We start from the raw sequence: 17054 nt of genomic DNA, 5'->3' as shown, positions 1-17054 counted from the left end.
AAATCTGAATCTGAAATCTGAATCTGAAATCTGAATCTGAAATCTGAATCTGAAATCTGAATCTGAAATCTGAAACTGAAATCTAAATCTGAAATCTGAATCTGAAATCTGAATCTGAAATCTGAATCTGAAATCTGAATCTGAAATCTGAATCTGAAATCTGAATCTGAAATCTGAATCTGAAATCTGAATCTGAAATCTGAATCTGAAATCTGAATCTGAAATCTGAATCTAAAATCTGAATCTGAAATCTGAATCTGAATAGTGAATCTGAAATTCGATTTTCAAATCTGAATTTGAAATCTGAATCTGAAATCTTAAATTTGAATCTGAAATCCGAAATCTGAATTTGAAATCTTATATCTGAATCTGAGTTTTGATATGAAATTCTTATTATGATATCTCATTTCTCGTTGTTAATTATGATATTTCCTGTCAATATTTTAATTTTTTCTTTGCAATCTTGTGGTTATGATCTTTTTATAGTTATCAATACGATAACTTAGCCTGTACTTAAATGAGATTAAACTCATTATTCTCGGTTTTAGTTACAACTAGAACAAGTCGTCCACCTTGAAAATCTATTTCAAATTTATTCGCCAATTAATTGAGTTCAAAAGACTTTTCACACCATCTAAACCTGAAACCGCGCGGCACTTCCGTTGCCGAATACACCATCAATCAAAAGAGCAATGCTTCCAAAGCGGCTGATAAGATTACTGAAAATTTAATTTTCGAACATCCACATATGTTTATCGTATTCCCGGTATGCTACCTGACGCTAGATCGGCTCGACTCCCAGTTTCGATCTGAGCAAAGAATACACGTTTCCAGAAAGATGTTCATTTGAAAAAAATTATGAATAATTTTTCTCGTCAGACTTTCCTGGCAATAAAGTTTTTAAAATTTCATGTTTCCTATAACATTCTCATGAAAAAATTTAAATTAAAAAAAATTGTTTTTTAAACATGTAAGTTTTAGAAAAATGTCACCAAAAATTCGCCAAACACTAACAAAAATTTAATTAAAAAATTTAGTAAAACAAGAAAAAAAGTTCAAATAAAAATAAACGGGAAGGTCTAATCAAAACACATAAGCAACAACTGCTAGATTTAAGCTGAAAACTCGATTAAAATTCGCCTCACGTATCTAAAGGTACTTTGGAAAGTCCCAATGAATTCAGCGCGGTTCACCAGAATGGGAACAGAGGAAGGTTGAGCAAATAGTTAAAGTCGCCCCACTCTAGTGCTCGTCAAGGCAAGGGTTCGGAGGAATGTAAAATGACATATCGGTACGTGCAGAGTTGTCACCCGAATTCACGCATTCATAATTCGGAATGAGAAAGTTTTCGGGTGGAGTTAGAGGATGATAATTTTTGTTGACGTCTTGTCTGCCGGTGGTTGGATTTGATTGAAGAGTTGCGACGGAAAACTATTTAGGATTCAAGAGCATGCAAATTAAGGCTTTAAGCGAAGATTCAATTGATCGTAAAAATGATTAGTTTTTTTTTAAACCATCAAAGAGAAGTTAAGCAGAAAGCTTGTGGTCTGAAAAATATTTTTCACAACATAGCAAGTGAAGTTTACCAATTATTGAATAAGCTTGCCCCTCAAAGACAGAAATATGCACAAAATAAAATATCATATTCTAAAAGATTGATCCCAAACTTTCGGCACACCCAAAGAAGAGGTTGCAAAATTTCAATGCCGATCGGAGCTTATTATATATGTGCCTAAAGCAGGGCCGTAGGAAGAACCGACTCATGGGGGCGGGGGGGTTTAGTGACTGATTTTTATCAATTATTTTTTGCCCAACAATGCACGAAAACATAAAAAAAATATGATTGTAACTATGTGGTTATTCATTTTTCAGTACTTAAAAGTTTTCGTATTAAATTTTAACTCCATAAAATTGGTCCTAAATCTAAAAGGTGAACTAAATTCGCTTTCATCGATGGATAAAATCTTTGAATTTGTTTAGGAGTCTGGTAGATTAGTTAATTTCGGCATGAAATAAGCTTTTAATAGGAGAGTATTTTATTTCTAAAAAAAGCTTATTCTATACTCTAATCAAACAAGCCCAATCTTCCAAACTATTTTTCAAATTCATTTATTTTCATATTTTTAAATCAAATTAAAAAAAAAAAGTAAGCGATAAAAATCGTCAGATTTTCGGATCAAATTTTTTTTATGCAAACTTGAACCAAATCAATGATTTTAGTATGAAATTTGGCTATAAAAAAAAACTGCAATACATTGCGGACCAAATACGAGAAATCTCGTTTTTTTTTTCGCTTGCCGCTAGTATGCTAACATAATTCAAATGTTATGAATCTAATAACGAAACCTCATTCTACAAAACATAACACAACACAGTATTTTATTAATTGGTTTCTGAAACATAAAATAACAAATTTTGGTGTCCTTAACGTGTTAATAATGTTGAGCAATACACTAGAAAAATAAAGAATTTTTTCCAGATATTTAGGGTGAAGATTTTTCTTCAACAGTAAAAATTTTTCATAAAGAATCAATTCCATAATGAAAATCCTGTAGATGATTTTCTTAGAATTTGGTTTTTGAGGATAAAACAAAAAACTCAAATTCTACCTTTTATTTGTGATTTTCAACTGAATTGTGTTTTCAAACTAATTTTGTATAAAAAATTGAAATCTGGAAATTGAATTGACAAGCAATCTTAACACATCAGGGACCGCAAAGAAATTTTTGATGAGAAAAACCGATATTCGGTATTTAGTATCTCAAAAACCCCTAAACTAAGTTTCACAAATTAAACAAATTGGAGTAACGGCAAACGTTGTGTTCAATTTTGTACAATAAAGTGTAACACTTGAATTCAGTTGGCAAGTGAAAAAACGACATTTTTCGTTTGGTCCGCAAAATGTTATGCTCATGATCTCTTGCGTTGCTCAACAATTTATGTAGATTGAAAAATTCATTTACAAGCTAAACCTTTTTCTGTAATTTGAATCCAAGTTTTAGAGCCGTTATTCTTGAATCCATCATTTAAATTCTTAAGTTCAGATTTAATCTAAATTCACTATTTAAATTATTTATTTTATAATCTGCATTGTGAATCAGAATTAAAATATGAATTTACAAATATCTGAATCTTACTTTTAAATTTTCGATTGCAATTTTGAAGCTATAAATTTTTTAAATTTTGTGTAAAAACTATGTTCAAGAATTTCTAATTTGAATATAAAGCAAATTTTTTCTTTTTTTCATATTCGGAAAACAATTATCAAAATATTTAAAATGCATATCATCTCGAAAAACATGATTCAAATTTGATATGAAATGTAAAACCAAATTTGAACCAGGCTTTCAATATAGCTTTTTATTTCTAATTTCTTATGATTATTCGAACTGAAAATCAACAATCCTGAACTGAATACAGAATTCAAAATTCGAAAAACTTTACGAAAAATACACTTTCGGTTATGGAAATTATGGAATCAGAACCTCCGGAATGGGTTTGATTAAATTAGAAATTCATTAGTCAGACCTGAATTTCGATGAAAATGTGAGAAAAGTGTAGCAGAATTTTGGACTTGGGTTGGGGTTTTGAGGTTTTGGCATTAGTTTTTAGTCTAGATTGTTACTATTGATTAACATTACTCTATTATCATAATTTGCTTCGTTTTAAATTAAAAATTTTGAGTGTAGAGTAAAATCTCTCGTTTGCTATTTTGGATCCTCATGGGGGGAGGGGGAGTGAGGTTTAACCTCCAACCCCCCCCCCCCCCTCCCCGTTCCTACGGCCATGGCCGAAAGTGCACTGAAATATGCATTGCGGCAAAATGATTGAAGCGAAACAAGAAAGTTTTTATTTTTAAATACGCCCAGAGTCAATGGATTACTATAATGAAATAATGATCTTGTCCTAATTAGGTTTTATCATTATGCACCCGAAACATTCGTTTTTCTTTTTTCATAAAATAAAACATAACAAAGTTTTGTCAGAAAAACTTTTTTCCCTTAAGAGTGCTCATTTTGCGAAGTTCAGAAAAGTTGTAGACCACATTTTTCCACACCACCAAATAAAAGTCATCGAATTCTGAGATGCCCATTTTTTTTAAATCGACTTTAAGTTCTTAGTGTGCTTTTTTCAGTGAAGGATTTCTACTGATTTTTACCATAAATTATTATAATCGAAGCTCTTATTTCTACTAAATGAGTACAATCAATTCAACAAAGCAGTTTTTTTTAATGAAAATCAATAAAAAACTAACTTTTTCACTAAAAAAATAAATATATCATGATTTTAAAAAAAAAAATGATGAAAAAGCTTTTGTTCGAAAAACTCCTTTCCCTTCAATATGCACAAGTTGCAATGAATGGGCGACTTATAGGCCTTATTATGACGTGACTTAGAAAAAAAAATCATCAAATTTTGAGATGGCATTTTCTGGGAAATTGAGTATCAGTTTTTGAAATGATTTTTTCTCAGTGTAGGATATAAAAAAAAACCAATATCTTTTTCTAAAAATTGAATCATTTTTCCAAAACTCTATCACTTACCACATTTGTGTGGGAATCGTAATTTTCGAGCTGAAAATGTTTATAAAATTTTTGCCTAAAAAGTTTGGCCTTGTTCAAATGTTAGTCTAGAAAATTTTTTGGGAAAAATAAGTATGCTATGTTACTTTACTAGGTAAGATCTTTATTCTCACAAAGTTTCATTGCATTTTGAGAGGGTCATGCCAACTTCGTGTCGATTCGACGTGAAGTCCGTCGTATGCGACATATCGTAAGATGGCCGAATAAAGTTATCATTTTTTGAGAGTGTGATCCCAACCTTTTTTGACAACAGGATGTGCCCAAGCAGAAAATTTATTCGAATTTCAAAACGCCTGTAGTTTAAAAACTTTTCTTATATATTTTCCGATCAGAAGAGCAAATCCAAATCGTTACTCAAACCTACCTTATCGAGATATTTATATCTTACTAGCTGACCCGGTAAGCTTTGCTACACCTTCCAAACATTAGTGAAATGTTTTTTGGATTTTGGATAGAACATCTGATAAGAATGAGTTATGTTGTGGGAAGAGGGTTTAGGAAAATATCAAAAATTGCGTTATGTAATTTTTTAACCGGTCCCTTTTTTAATTTTTCGTTTATTCGTACAACATTTTAAATTGAATTCCAAAATAATTTGGTTGCTCCTTCAAAATAAAACAGCAACTATTTTTCTATTTTGAAAACTAAATAAAAATTGCTTTTTTCATGATTGTTTTAATCCTTTTTATGATTCTGACTTTTTTTGGCTTATAAGTTTATACCTCATTACATCAATTTTTTTTAATACATGGAATTTTTTATGTTCCTTTCCAATGTAGAGATAGTTTTAAACTATCATAGGAACATTTTTCGTAACAAAATAACGTCACAGGCCACATTTGGCTCTTATTCACCCTTCCTTGCCAAATTTGGTTTCATGTTCTCGATTAATTATCCAATTAGTATAAAAATTGTAAGGGGTCTCAAACCATCAGAAAAACATGTCTTGTATACAAATACGATCCCCTACCATGTATGGCTCCATTCTCGATAAGTTCTCGAGTTATTCGAAAAATGAGTGACCCTCTCCCCACTTTAAATCTCCCTTATAGAAGTAGAAGGACGTCTTAAACCATCAAAGAAACATTTCCTGAACATAAATATGCTTCCATGAAAATTTGGTTCCATTTTCTCGATTAATAATCGAAAAATTCGAAAAAATGTATGAGTGAACCCCTTTTCACTCCAGTTACAGGCCTCAAATAATCAAAGAAACATTCCATGCATTCAAATACACTTCCATGCCAAATTATGTTCCATTTGCTCGATTGCATGATTGTTCCCATATCATATTTGATTCCATTTGTTAGATAAGTTCTTGGATTATGCATAAAAATTGTATGGGAGCTCTCCTCTTCCTTGAATAAATCCCCAATTGAAGGAAAATGGAGTCTGAAATAAGCATATAGCCATTTCTCGTGTCCAAATGCCTTCCCATGCCAAATTGGTTTCAATTTGCGCTATTAGTTCTCGAGTTATGTGAAAAATTTTAAGAAAGCACCCTCCCCACTTCAATTTTTCCTCTGGAAATAGGGTTTACAAAATATCATAGAAACATTTCTGGTATTCAAATACCTTCCCACGCTAAATTTGGTTCCATTTTATTGAGTGGTTTTCCAGGCTTGCTGAATTATTTTAAAAAAGCCCCCTCCCCACTTTATTGTTCCTCACTGGAGGGAAGGAGGGATACCGAAGATTCATAGTACCATTTCTCGTGCCCAAATGCCTTTCCAAGTCATTAAAAAAAATAAAAAACGAACACAAACACATACAGGATCTCAATGAAACTTGAAGTTTCCTCGAAGAGATTCCTTTTACTTAACTCTAAGCGTACATCTTACAAATGCTAAAACAACCAACCCACAAAAAGTGTACTATGAATTCCGTGACCGGGATTCGATCTCATACCCGCTGGCTTAGAAGACTTGAAGAAGACTCCTCTACGCTACGGGCTGCGCCATTTTGGTTCCATTTGCTCGAATAGTTCTCAAGTTATGCAATTAAAAAGATATGGAAGCCCGCTTCCCCCTTCTTATATCCTAACAGGAAAAAGGGTCTGAAATAAACATTAAAAAGTTTCTCGTAAACCAATACCCTTCTTTGCCAAATTTGGTTCCATTTGCTCGATCAGTTTTCGAGTTTTGAAAAAAAAAATGTAAGGTTGTCCCCCTCTCCTTTTCCTTTTCTCCCAATGGAAGGAGGGAGGGATCCCAAATATTCATGGTTACATTCCTGGACTTCAAGCTCCCACCAACGCCAAATTTGGTTCAATTTGCATCATCAGTTTTCGAGATATGCAAACATTTGTCTTTTATTTGAGAGACCCCCTTCCAGTAATAGGGAGGGGTCTCAAATCATTATAGGAACCTTCCCAGGCTTCAGAAGCACCCACCTATCAAGTTTCAAGTAAATCGGTTCAGTAGTTTTCGAGTCTTTAGGGAACAGACAGACAGACAGACAGAAATCCGTTTTTAAATGTATTGATCCAGTAATAGTTTTGTGCTGAGAATTGATTTTTATGTTTTTTTCGAAAACAGATTCATATCTACTTTAGATAAAAACAATTTTTTAAACGAAATAAACATTTGAAAGCATTTTGTGATAGCTTTATAATGAATTTTATTGATTATATGGATGAAGATAATAATTGTATGAAATGGTTCAATATATATTTTCAAAGCTTTAGTCTTACTTTACTTATCCTAGTACATTAATCAATCTATTAGCTTTAAATATTTGACCGAAATATGAGTCATAAGAAAAGGCTGAAGAGTACAGCTGTGTTTCTCTGTTTTGATCTGTCTGCGTTAAAAGCTGCTGTTTGATTTTGGAAGTCTTTATTTCAGTACATTTTGTATTCCTTCTCAAATCCCGATAATCCTATTCCAATTCACTCTTATTTTTATGCATCAGGTAAACTAAAGTTGCCAGAATTTTTTCAGCACCTATCCGGGCCGGACAAACCGGGCAATTTTATTTAAAAACCTGGCAAAATCCGGGCATTCGATTTCAACTTGATGACCATAAATCCGGGCAATATCCGGGAAAAGTTTCTCAAAACTCCGAAATTCCTCCATTAAAATCAAGGAAAAAAACTCAAAATGCATCGATAGATTTTGAACCGTATTTCAGGCTTCCAAAAAACCTTTCATGATTATTTTTATAAAACTTGCTCAAAAAATTTCGATTTAGAGGTGTTAGTTGTTTTTTTCTATTTAATTTGCCAAATATAGTGAAAAAATCCGGGCAAAATCCGGGCATTTTTCAATGAAATCCGGGCCGGACTGTTCACAAATTTAGTATTGAATATCCGGGTAAACCCGAATAAAACCGGGCAATCTGGCAACCTTAAGATAAACCATTATGAATTACAATTTGTCTAAACGACACTCGACAACCTGCCCGAACCCACGCATCCCTTTTCAAATTCCACTAGTCCGATCAGAATTCATCAAGTAAACCAGTAGAAATTCTCATTGTCCAATTTCAATTCACGCATACAGCTGCCTGATTCCCGTGCGCACGTTCCCATTGTAAGTTCCAATAGTTCGATTCCGATCTACTATTGGCCATTTTCATGGCACACAAATGGCTTTGGGAACTTGAAAAACTTCCCTAAACAAGCAGCTTGCATCGGCCTATGAAGAATAAGAAGGAAAATAACACCCACTTCCTAACAAGCTCAGGTAGAGCAGTAGGCAAAGACATTCTACTGGGAGGTTGAGATGGGAATGGAAAAGAGGTGAGTTTGATTCTCAATCTCTAATCGACATTTTTTTTTTAATAAAGGGTGATACGGTCAATATCAACTTGGCGTATTTCTTTCAATTTTGCATTCAGAAAACCTGAACACCCCTCATTTTGAAGGTGAGAGTGTGTAGAATGTTGCTCCTATTTTGATTTTGGAATTCACTCTTCAGTTGTCAAAATGCCGTCCAAGGCAGAAGAGCAGCGTATCAAAATTTTGCTCGCGCATCGCGAAAATCCGAGCTACTCGCACGCAAAGCTGGCAAAATCGCTAAAAGCTGCCAAATCAACCGTTACAAATGTAATTAAAGTGTTTGGGGAACGTTTGTCGACAGCCAGGAAGTCAGGATCGGGAGGAAATCAAAACCGGAAGCCGCTGAGACGACAAAGATGCCGCAAATAAGCTGGGTGTACCGTCTACAACCGTGCATCGAGCCAAAAAACGAGCCGGACTTACAAGAAGCTTGTGACTCCAAATCGCGATAATAAACAAAATACGACGGCCAAAGCGCGATCCCGGAGGCTGTACACGACGATGCTGACGAAGTTTGACTGCGTAGTAATGGACGACGAAACCTACGTCAAAGCCGACTACAAGCAGCTTCCGGGACAGGAGTTTTATGCGGCAAAAGGAAGAGGAAAGGTAGCAGATATTTTCAAGCACATGAAACTGTCAAAGTTCGCGAAGAAATATCTGGTTTGGCAAGCCATCTGTACCTGTGGCTTGAAAAGCAGCATTTTCATAGCTTCCGGGACTGTCAACCAAGAAATTTACGTGAAAGAGTGTATGAATAAACGTCTGCTGCCTTTTCTGAAGAAACACGGTTGTCCCGTACTGTTTTAGCCAGATTTGGCATCTTGCCATTACGGTTAAAAGGCCATGGAGTGGTACGCCGCCAACAACGTGCAGGTGGTTCCCAAGGACAAGAACCCTTCCAACACGCCAGAGCTCCGCCCAATTGAGAAATACTGGGCTATTGTCAAGCGGAACCTAAAGAAGACCAAAAAAACTGCTTAGGACGAGCAGCAGTTCAAGGCAAACTGGCTTTCTGTGGCGAAGAAGGTGGACAAGGTTGCTGTACAAAATCTGATGGCAGGGGTTAAGCGTAAGGCCCGGCAATTCGGAATTGGAAAAGCGGAAGCATAACTGAATATTTTTCCTGAATTTAATACTAATTAAACTTGAAAAAGAAATTTAATTTGATTTGTTTAAATAAACGATTTCACCGATTTACACGCGTTTTCCCTTGACCATATTTCGACCGTATCACCCTTTACATGGCATCAGAAGTAAAAAATAAAAAATAAACCCAAATACAGTGACATACTCCGCACAAATTTTCGCGTTTGTTTTACACAACGATAAATCAAAACCCGGGTACCTCAATCTCATTTTAAAAATCTTTTTAAAAAAGAGTTTGAAGTTCATTTTGATCAAAGAGGAAACTTTGGACGTTTTGAAATTCGAAAAAAGGTTATTTGACACACCCTAATTTAAAGGTGGTAGCATGTTTGTTAAATCATATGTTATTAAGTAATTTGCTAAGAACAAAGCCTAGGTGCTGCTCAAAGCCATAATCCTTCCAGAACACCAAAGCGTTCCAAATAAGGGGAACCATTAACTGGTGCTTCCAAAAGACGCAAAATACAGAAGCCAGTTAGACACAGCGCATGTCTGTCACATTTAGTCAAGGGTTACATCAGCTTTAAGCAATTCGATTTAGGTCAAATATTGAAAACATAGTCAAATCAATAAAACTACAAGACCAATATTGTTTCCATCGAATCAGAACGATTTAGTATTCAATCAACCGATTCCAGGCTCATTGATCGGTTCGGAAAGAAGGTAGCTCAATTGAAGCAAAACGAGCAGCATCTTCGCACACTGTTTGCTTTTGAGGCGTGTCAGCTTCAGCGTATAAATAATTTCAGCATAAGAATGGCTGACTCTCGCCGACGTGAATCTTTTCTGAATGCACAAAATCATTGAGCAGCGATTCTGTTCCACTCAGTTAGAGACTCATCGAAGCGTGTCGGCTTGCTACTAGGTCTTCAAACCGGATAACCCTCAACTCCCTAGCAAAAATCCTCCGTTCAGGAATCAACGAAAAAAAAGTTGCGAAATCTATCCCGAATTCATTCATCATTAATTTCTGTTGCCGATTTTTTTTTATTATTTTGAATGAAAAGCAACCACGTTTGACAGTTTATGTGCGTTGTGGAACTTCTGCCCAAAAGAGAAGAAAAAAGTAAACAAATCTGGATGGTTTCGATTTTCACCTTTCCGGAGCTGCTCTAGAGGAAAAAAAATCCAAACACCCAAAAAGAACCTTCGAATCGCAAACTGTTGTGGCTGCATGTTTGAACTTCGATGTCTCCGACATCCGATTTTCATTCATACGTTCCGGTTGAAAATTGTTCAAGCGGATCGAAAATCTGTTCTGATGATTTGGAGGTGTTCGCTGTTGTTGCTTGCGAATTCTTCTGAAGAAATCCGACCGAATCTGGCGGCTGTGTAGCACCCAAATAAAAAAAGAGACACATTTTCAATATCGAGTTACAAGCCCTTGGCAACGGGGCCCTTCTTTCTGTTTGGATGGATTTCAACTTTTTGATCTTTATTTTGACTGGTTCCTTTAAGCTGGAATAAAAATGCTTGGAAGATTGAAACGGAATTGGATACATTTGTTTGCCAGCTTATGACATTTCATATCGCCAGTTATCGAGTTTAAAATTCATTCCAATGTGTGCCGGTATGTGTTTCATTTCGGAGAAATTACAGATTCCAAGTGTGACGAAAATAACAAACAATCGACATAGCCGATTTTTACTAATCGTTCTGGATTTTGACCTCAGCAACTCGATGGTGTTGTGGGATTATTCCAATAACGTCTATTTTTATGAACGGTTTTCAAAAAAAGGGCTTCTTTTACCGGCCTTAGCACAGAGACTTGAGATATTATTCTTAAGACAAGAGACCTGAGGCCCCCCCTCCAAGAGCCAGCTCTAGGACCGCCCCTCATCCAAACTCAGTTTCTTGCAGGGTTGGACCACTGACCATACTGACTGGACACTCGATTTCGTTTTCTGGATAATTTTTCCAGAAAAAAAAAACAAAAAAATCATTTTTCCAACAGTACGCAATGTCGATTCCAGAGTGCGCATCGATCGATTTGAAGAAATGCTATCCCAGTTAGGAAATGCCACCCAACTTCAAAAATAAAACACGCAATTTCTACGACAAAATCGGGCATCTACGACAGGACCATTTTTCCTACAGGGCATTTTTTGTCAAATTTTTCAGGTTCGCCACCTGCCATCGGTATTGCGAACCTGCAAAAGCTGACAACAAAAAATTAGACAGAAAATGGTTGAATTTTTGTTCTAAGAGTCAAGTCAGTGTGGTCAGTGCCATCGTCCTAAACTTCACACTTGCCTGAACGCTACAAATTGCGAAAGTATTCTGCCCCAATAATCATATCAATCGGACCCGGGCTCCAAAACTCAGCGTCCGCCAATACAAAATCATGAGGAATCTTGATCCCATTGAACGATACTTTGGTGGTGGGCAGATTACTCGTAATCTTAGGCAACACATGAAAACTTATATCTTCCGAAAATGAAGAACTTTCTGACACACGAGGCCGAATTTTTGCTTCAACTGACTCAATCGATTTTGCTGACTCATTTCCAATACTTTGGACTCTCAAAGCATTCCGACTGTTTCGGAGATTCAATCTTTTCGCAAAGCTCTTCGTAACATAGCAATATTCAGAACACGAATCCAACAATGTTCTCGCAAACGTATGGTTACCAAAACGATCTTCAACACGCACTACAGCGGTTGACATCAAAACTCGAGGCGAACGAAATTTAGCGCTTTTCGGCCTTGGTGCCGCATTAAAAGTAAAAGAATTGTCTGTGGTGTGTTGTGGTTGAGTGTGGCGAATGCGTGTTTGTATTATGGGGTAGGAATGTGTGGAACTCTCTTGAGCTTGAGGATTTGTGTACGAAGTTTGACTTTGTTGATCCTGTCTAATCAACTCTTGTTGTTGACTTTGACCAGAAGGTCCTGAGCGATTATTATTACGATATGATTGACTGTTGACTGTCGACTGGTCTTGTGAAACGGAGCTCTGACTCGAAAAACTATTATGCAACATTGAATGGTGCTTTCTGTTGCTACAACGATCCGCAAAGTGACCAGAACCCAAACAATTGATGCAGAGCCGCTTCATCTTGACCACTCCAAAGCGCTGGGGAACTGACATCGCTCTGAACTTGCTGCACGCAGATGCAGGGTGAAATGAGCTTCTACAGAACAAACAGTTGTTCTGGAATCTTGATGTGATGTGTACTGTTGTACGTTGACGACGACTCTCGATGTCGTCTGACCTATTCGGTGCTATCGATTGCAGAACAAATGCCTGATCCCTCAAAAAGTCCATATATTTCTGGTACGTCGGAACATCTTTTGAATTATGGTGGCTCTCCCACTGACGAAGTGCACACCATGTATGCTAACAGCGTCGACCACTTATCGGTGTCCTCCCCTATCTTACCCAGCATTAGGATATTCCGATCGAAATCACTGACCAGGTGATTTAAAGCATCGCCGCTTTCCTTCTTCAGAGCAGTGTTCCGAATATCACTCATTTTCAATGAATGTTTCTGATTGCACTTCGCACCTGAACGTACAACGGTCGGGTTTCGTTATTGATTGCTACTGGACCTACCCGATCATCGATCGTTCAATTCATCGCTAAATACAGATCACCTCGTACGATGCTTGCTGTCAAAACAGTGCAGCACCATCATCAAATTGGAATCTCACCAATGCGCAATGCATATGGCGAATCTTGTTGGTCTTCGATCAGGAGTGAATGGATCAGGCAGTGAGTGAGTGATACATGAAGCCGATCATTAGCGTATTTTGTTTGATTTGATATATAGCAAATTAATAAATTTATTTGTTGTTTTTGGAGATTGAAACGGCTTATTCAGTCATTTGTGGAAATAAAAACGAGTTATTTTTATTATTGTCCAAACGTTTCGGCCATTTATTGTGGCCTTCTTCAGTGGGTAACTGTAAATTTATTGTAATTTTGTAACATTGTCTAAATTTGTGTTATGTGAACATATTTTGTACTCACTAATTGTCAGGTTCGTTTTTAGTCTAATTTTTGTGGTAATTAAATATTGTAGTTCGAATTTTGTCTGTGAATACTGTATCAAATATGTTAGTTTGAAAAATTGAACGTTTCCTATTTTTTTTAAACTCACTGCGTCGAAAATTGAACCGCAACGCTTCACCATTAGATAAACTGTGCGGCAGCGCTTTGTTTACTAATGGCTACTCGGATTTTGTGTGTTAGTGTTTTGATCGTGATTGGTTATTGCTATGTTACTAACATTTGTTTTTTGTTTTCGTGTGGTTGTACATTGTAGGATGTTTGCATATGTGGAACTGAGGTTGTTTACGTCGGTTCTAAAGTTTAATGTGTTCGTGTTGGTGTAGATGTGACACATTTCCAGGATTGGGAGAGCGCTTGATCTTCTGGTTCTATCAATGACTCTGGCTTTCTCGAGATCCATCGTGTGGCCTTCATCAATGATATGAGCCAGAAGAGCGGTACAGTTCTCTCTCATGCTCGCTTTCTCGGTGTTCGTTTGTGTGAAATCCCGTGTAGATAGCTGTTCATACTTCTTGATGTTTGACTTGTGTCCAACGAGTCTTGTTTTCAAGTTGTTACGACTCATACCGATGTACTGTTTTGGGCAGCTGCTACACGGGATGGAATTTCACACAAACGAACACCGAGAAAGCGAGCATGAGAGAGAACTGTACCGCTCTTCTGGCTCATATCATTGATGAAGGCCACACGATGGATCTCGAGAAAGCCAGAGTCATTGATAGAACCAGAAGATCAAGCGCTCTCCCAATCCTGGAAATGTGTCACATCTACACCAACACGAACACATTAAACTTTAGAACCGACGTAAACAACCTCAGTTCCACATATGCAAACATCCTACAATGTACAACCACACGAAAACAAAAAACAAATGTTAGTAACATAGCAATAACCAATCACGATCAAAACACTAACACACAAAATCCGAGTAGCCATTAGTAAACAAAGCGCTGCCGCACAGTTTATCTAATGGTGAAGCGTTGCGGTTCAATTTTCGACGCAGTGAGTTTAAAAAAAATAGGAAACGTTCAATTTTTCAAACTAACATATTTGATACAGTATTCACAGACAAAATTCGAACTACAATATTTAATTACCACAAAAATTAGACTAAAAACGAACCTGACAATTAGTGAGTACAAAATATGTTCACATAACACAAATTTAGACAATGTTACAAAATTACAATAAATTTACAGTTACCCACTGAAGAAGGCCACAATAAATGGCCGAAACGTTTGGACAATAATAAAAATAACTCGTTTTTATTTCCACAAATGACTGAATAAGCCGTTTCAATCTCCAAAAATTAAAAATCATCCAGTCGAAAAACAATACCAAAATTTATTTGTTGTTATAACGTTTTTTAACATCAGTATGATCAAAATCAAATTGAAGTTGTGTTTGTGAGGGAAAGATGTTCACTTTCGCCATGTTTTTCAAATTTTACAAGTTCTCTTATTAAACTGTCGTCCGTCACGTTCAAACTACTGAGAATTTATGGTGTCCCGCACAACTGTTTGATTTTTCTCGTCCTGCAAAAAATAATTTTGAATTTCATATAATTCAGGCAGATACTGAGTGAGCTACATTCAGAATGGATCAGTTTGTATCTCACTCATCTCCGATATGCGATGTTTGCTAAACCGATGATTCTGAATGATGCGACTCGGTTTGCATAGCTGATAGGAGCGCTGATCGAGATTGCATACCAGCCAGGCGAAGCAGTTGCGAGAGGCGCTATCCCATTATACAATCTGAATGTTTCCAACAGGAAACGCATCCTGAGTGTTTGTTTTGATTGATTTTCGGAAGACTGCTTCAGAGGTTCGATTCCAAAAAGTGCGTCCAAATACGCCTTCACGATCAACTTTTTGTTCTCGTACCTCTTCTCCAACATGTCGCAGGCTACCTGGTAGTTATCAGCAGATAGTTCAATGGAGCTGATCTCCTGGAGCGCTTCTCCGTTTATCGCTGACCGCAGATAAGTAAACTTATCGATATCGGAGAGCTGACGGTTGTTGTGGATGAAGCTGTCTAACATATCTCGGAACGGTATCCAGTCCCGGAGTTTTCCATTGAAAACTGGCAGCTTGACACGGAAGATTGTATCAGCTCTTTCTGCAGGCCCAGACACACTCAAGACCTCAACCTTCCTCGGACGCAACGCAAAGAGTGTTGCTTTCAGGGTGCAGTACTGCTCTTCGACCTCCAGAGTTTCCTCGTCGAATTTGGCTTCGCGCTCCGCAGCCTGCTTCTGCAATTTCCATTTCTTGGCAGCCTCTGACTCCTTTGCATCCTATTTCTCACCATCACTGTCTGCTACATCCAAATTCACTTCAATTTTTTGTCTTACCAGGTAGTATTTCTTGATTGTCGACTCTAACAGACTCAATGTGACTTCAACTTGGCTCTCATGCAGCTCTGGCTTATAGTCTCTGACGAAATTGGCGACTCCCTTTATGGAAGCCCACAACTGGCGCTTTTTCAAGATGCTGTAATCCTTCATTTTGATGAACCTTATCACCCATTGGGTGATGCCATTCTCTACCGAGAAAGACGGAGAACGGAGAAAAAATCACCCCCGTGCGATAGCTGCAAATCCCGGGGTAAGTTTTTTTGTTTCTCTTCACACATTATTCGCACCCCGGTTTCGAAAGCCAAACACACCTTATTCCAACAGCTCTGGCGTGCGATAATTTGTCACCGTAGAGCACCCCGGTGAAAACACAGGATCGAATGGTTCAAGCCACGAAAAACCAAAGACAAAATCAAACACGATGGCGTGCAAAATTATAGCATCAACAAACGATGAATGTTTCGGGTGAGTCGTTCAGCTTCGTATGTGTTGGTAAACGCAACAAGCCAAGCCAGCTGCCGTCGCTGTCGCTCTCCGTGGTGAAAACATTTTTCACTGTAGTGTGTGTTCGCTCTGTCGTGTTGATTTACAGATTCTCTACAGAGGTTCGGCTAAAAATCTCTGCGGTGCGTTTCAAAGAATCTCTACCGAGAATCGAAAACCGAGCACGTCGGTAATTCTCGTTAGAGAAATTGCAATTCTAAGCAAATTTTGCAAGTAATATCACCAAAATCACACACAATCGCAGAGCAAGTCGAATTGTCTGTGATACCACTTTTCTTAATTGAGCCAATAGGAACTCTACCAATAATTTCAAACCGACACAAACTGACTGAATCGCCAATTTGATTAACTTACACCAACAACCACAGACATGCGCTACTTAAGACCAGCTGATCTTCTTAAGGGGTTTCACAGCATTGCGACTTGTTTCATTGGTGGTTTGATCAGAACTTAATTTATTTGCCGTTTTTTTTTATTCCAGTTCGGCTCTCTGGATCTTGCAAATATAGCTCGAGGGTGTAACAGTGAGACGTGAGAATTTGAGAGAATTTCGACCGTTAGCACGTCTCACTGTGGAGCACCCAAATACTACGGAATGAAATACCATTTCAAAACAGACACTTACATAAAAGTTATACAAAAGAGGACTCAAACATGAACCCTGAG

The 17054-nt window shown here is 37.1% G+C and overlaps 1 protein-coding gene across 1 annotated transcript; it reads right to left on the bottom strand.

The window, feature by feature from the left end:
- Positions 1-634: 634 nt before the first annotated feature.
- Positions 635-16034, bottom strand: LOC129738136 (uncharacterized). The gene is made up of 3 exons (XM_055729318.1): positions 15882-16034; positions 15412-15824; positions 635-719 (listed from the first exon to the last, which is right to left on the bottom strand). The coding sequence occupies exons 1-3, from the start codon at positions 16032-16034 to the stop codon at positions 635-637; spliced, it is 651 nt and encodes a 216-aa protein (XP_055585293.1).
- Positions 16035-17054: the final 1020 nt, after the last annotated feature.

This window comes from Uranotaenia lowii, chromosome 1, assembly GCF_029784155.1.
Source record: "Uranotaenia lowii strain MFRU-FL chromosome 1, ASM2978415v1, whole genome shotgun sequence".
In the NCBI taxonomy this organism is placed as follows: domain Eukaryota; kingdom Metazoa; phylum Arthropoda; class Insecta; order Diptera; family Culicidae; genus Uranotaenia; species Uranotaenia lowii.
The sequence above is the reverse complement of the archived record's forward strand: the minus strand, read 5'-3'. Positions and strand labels throughout refer to the sequence as shown.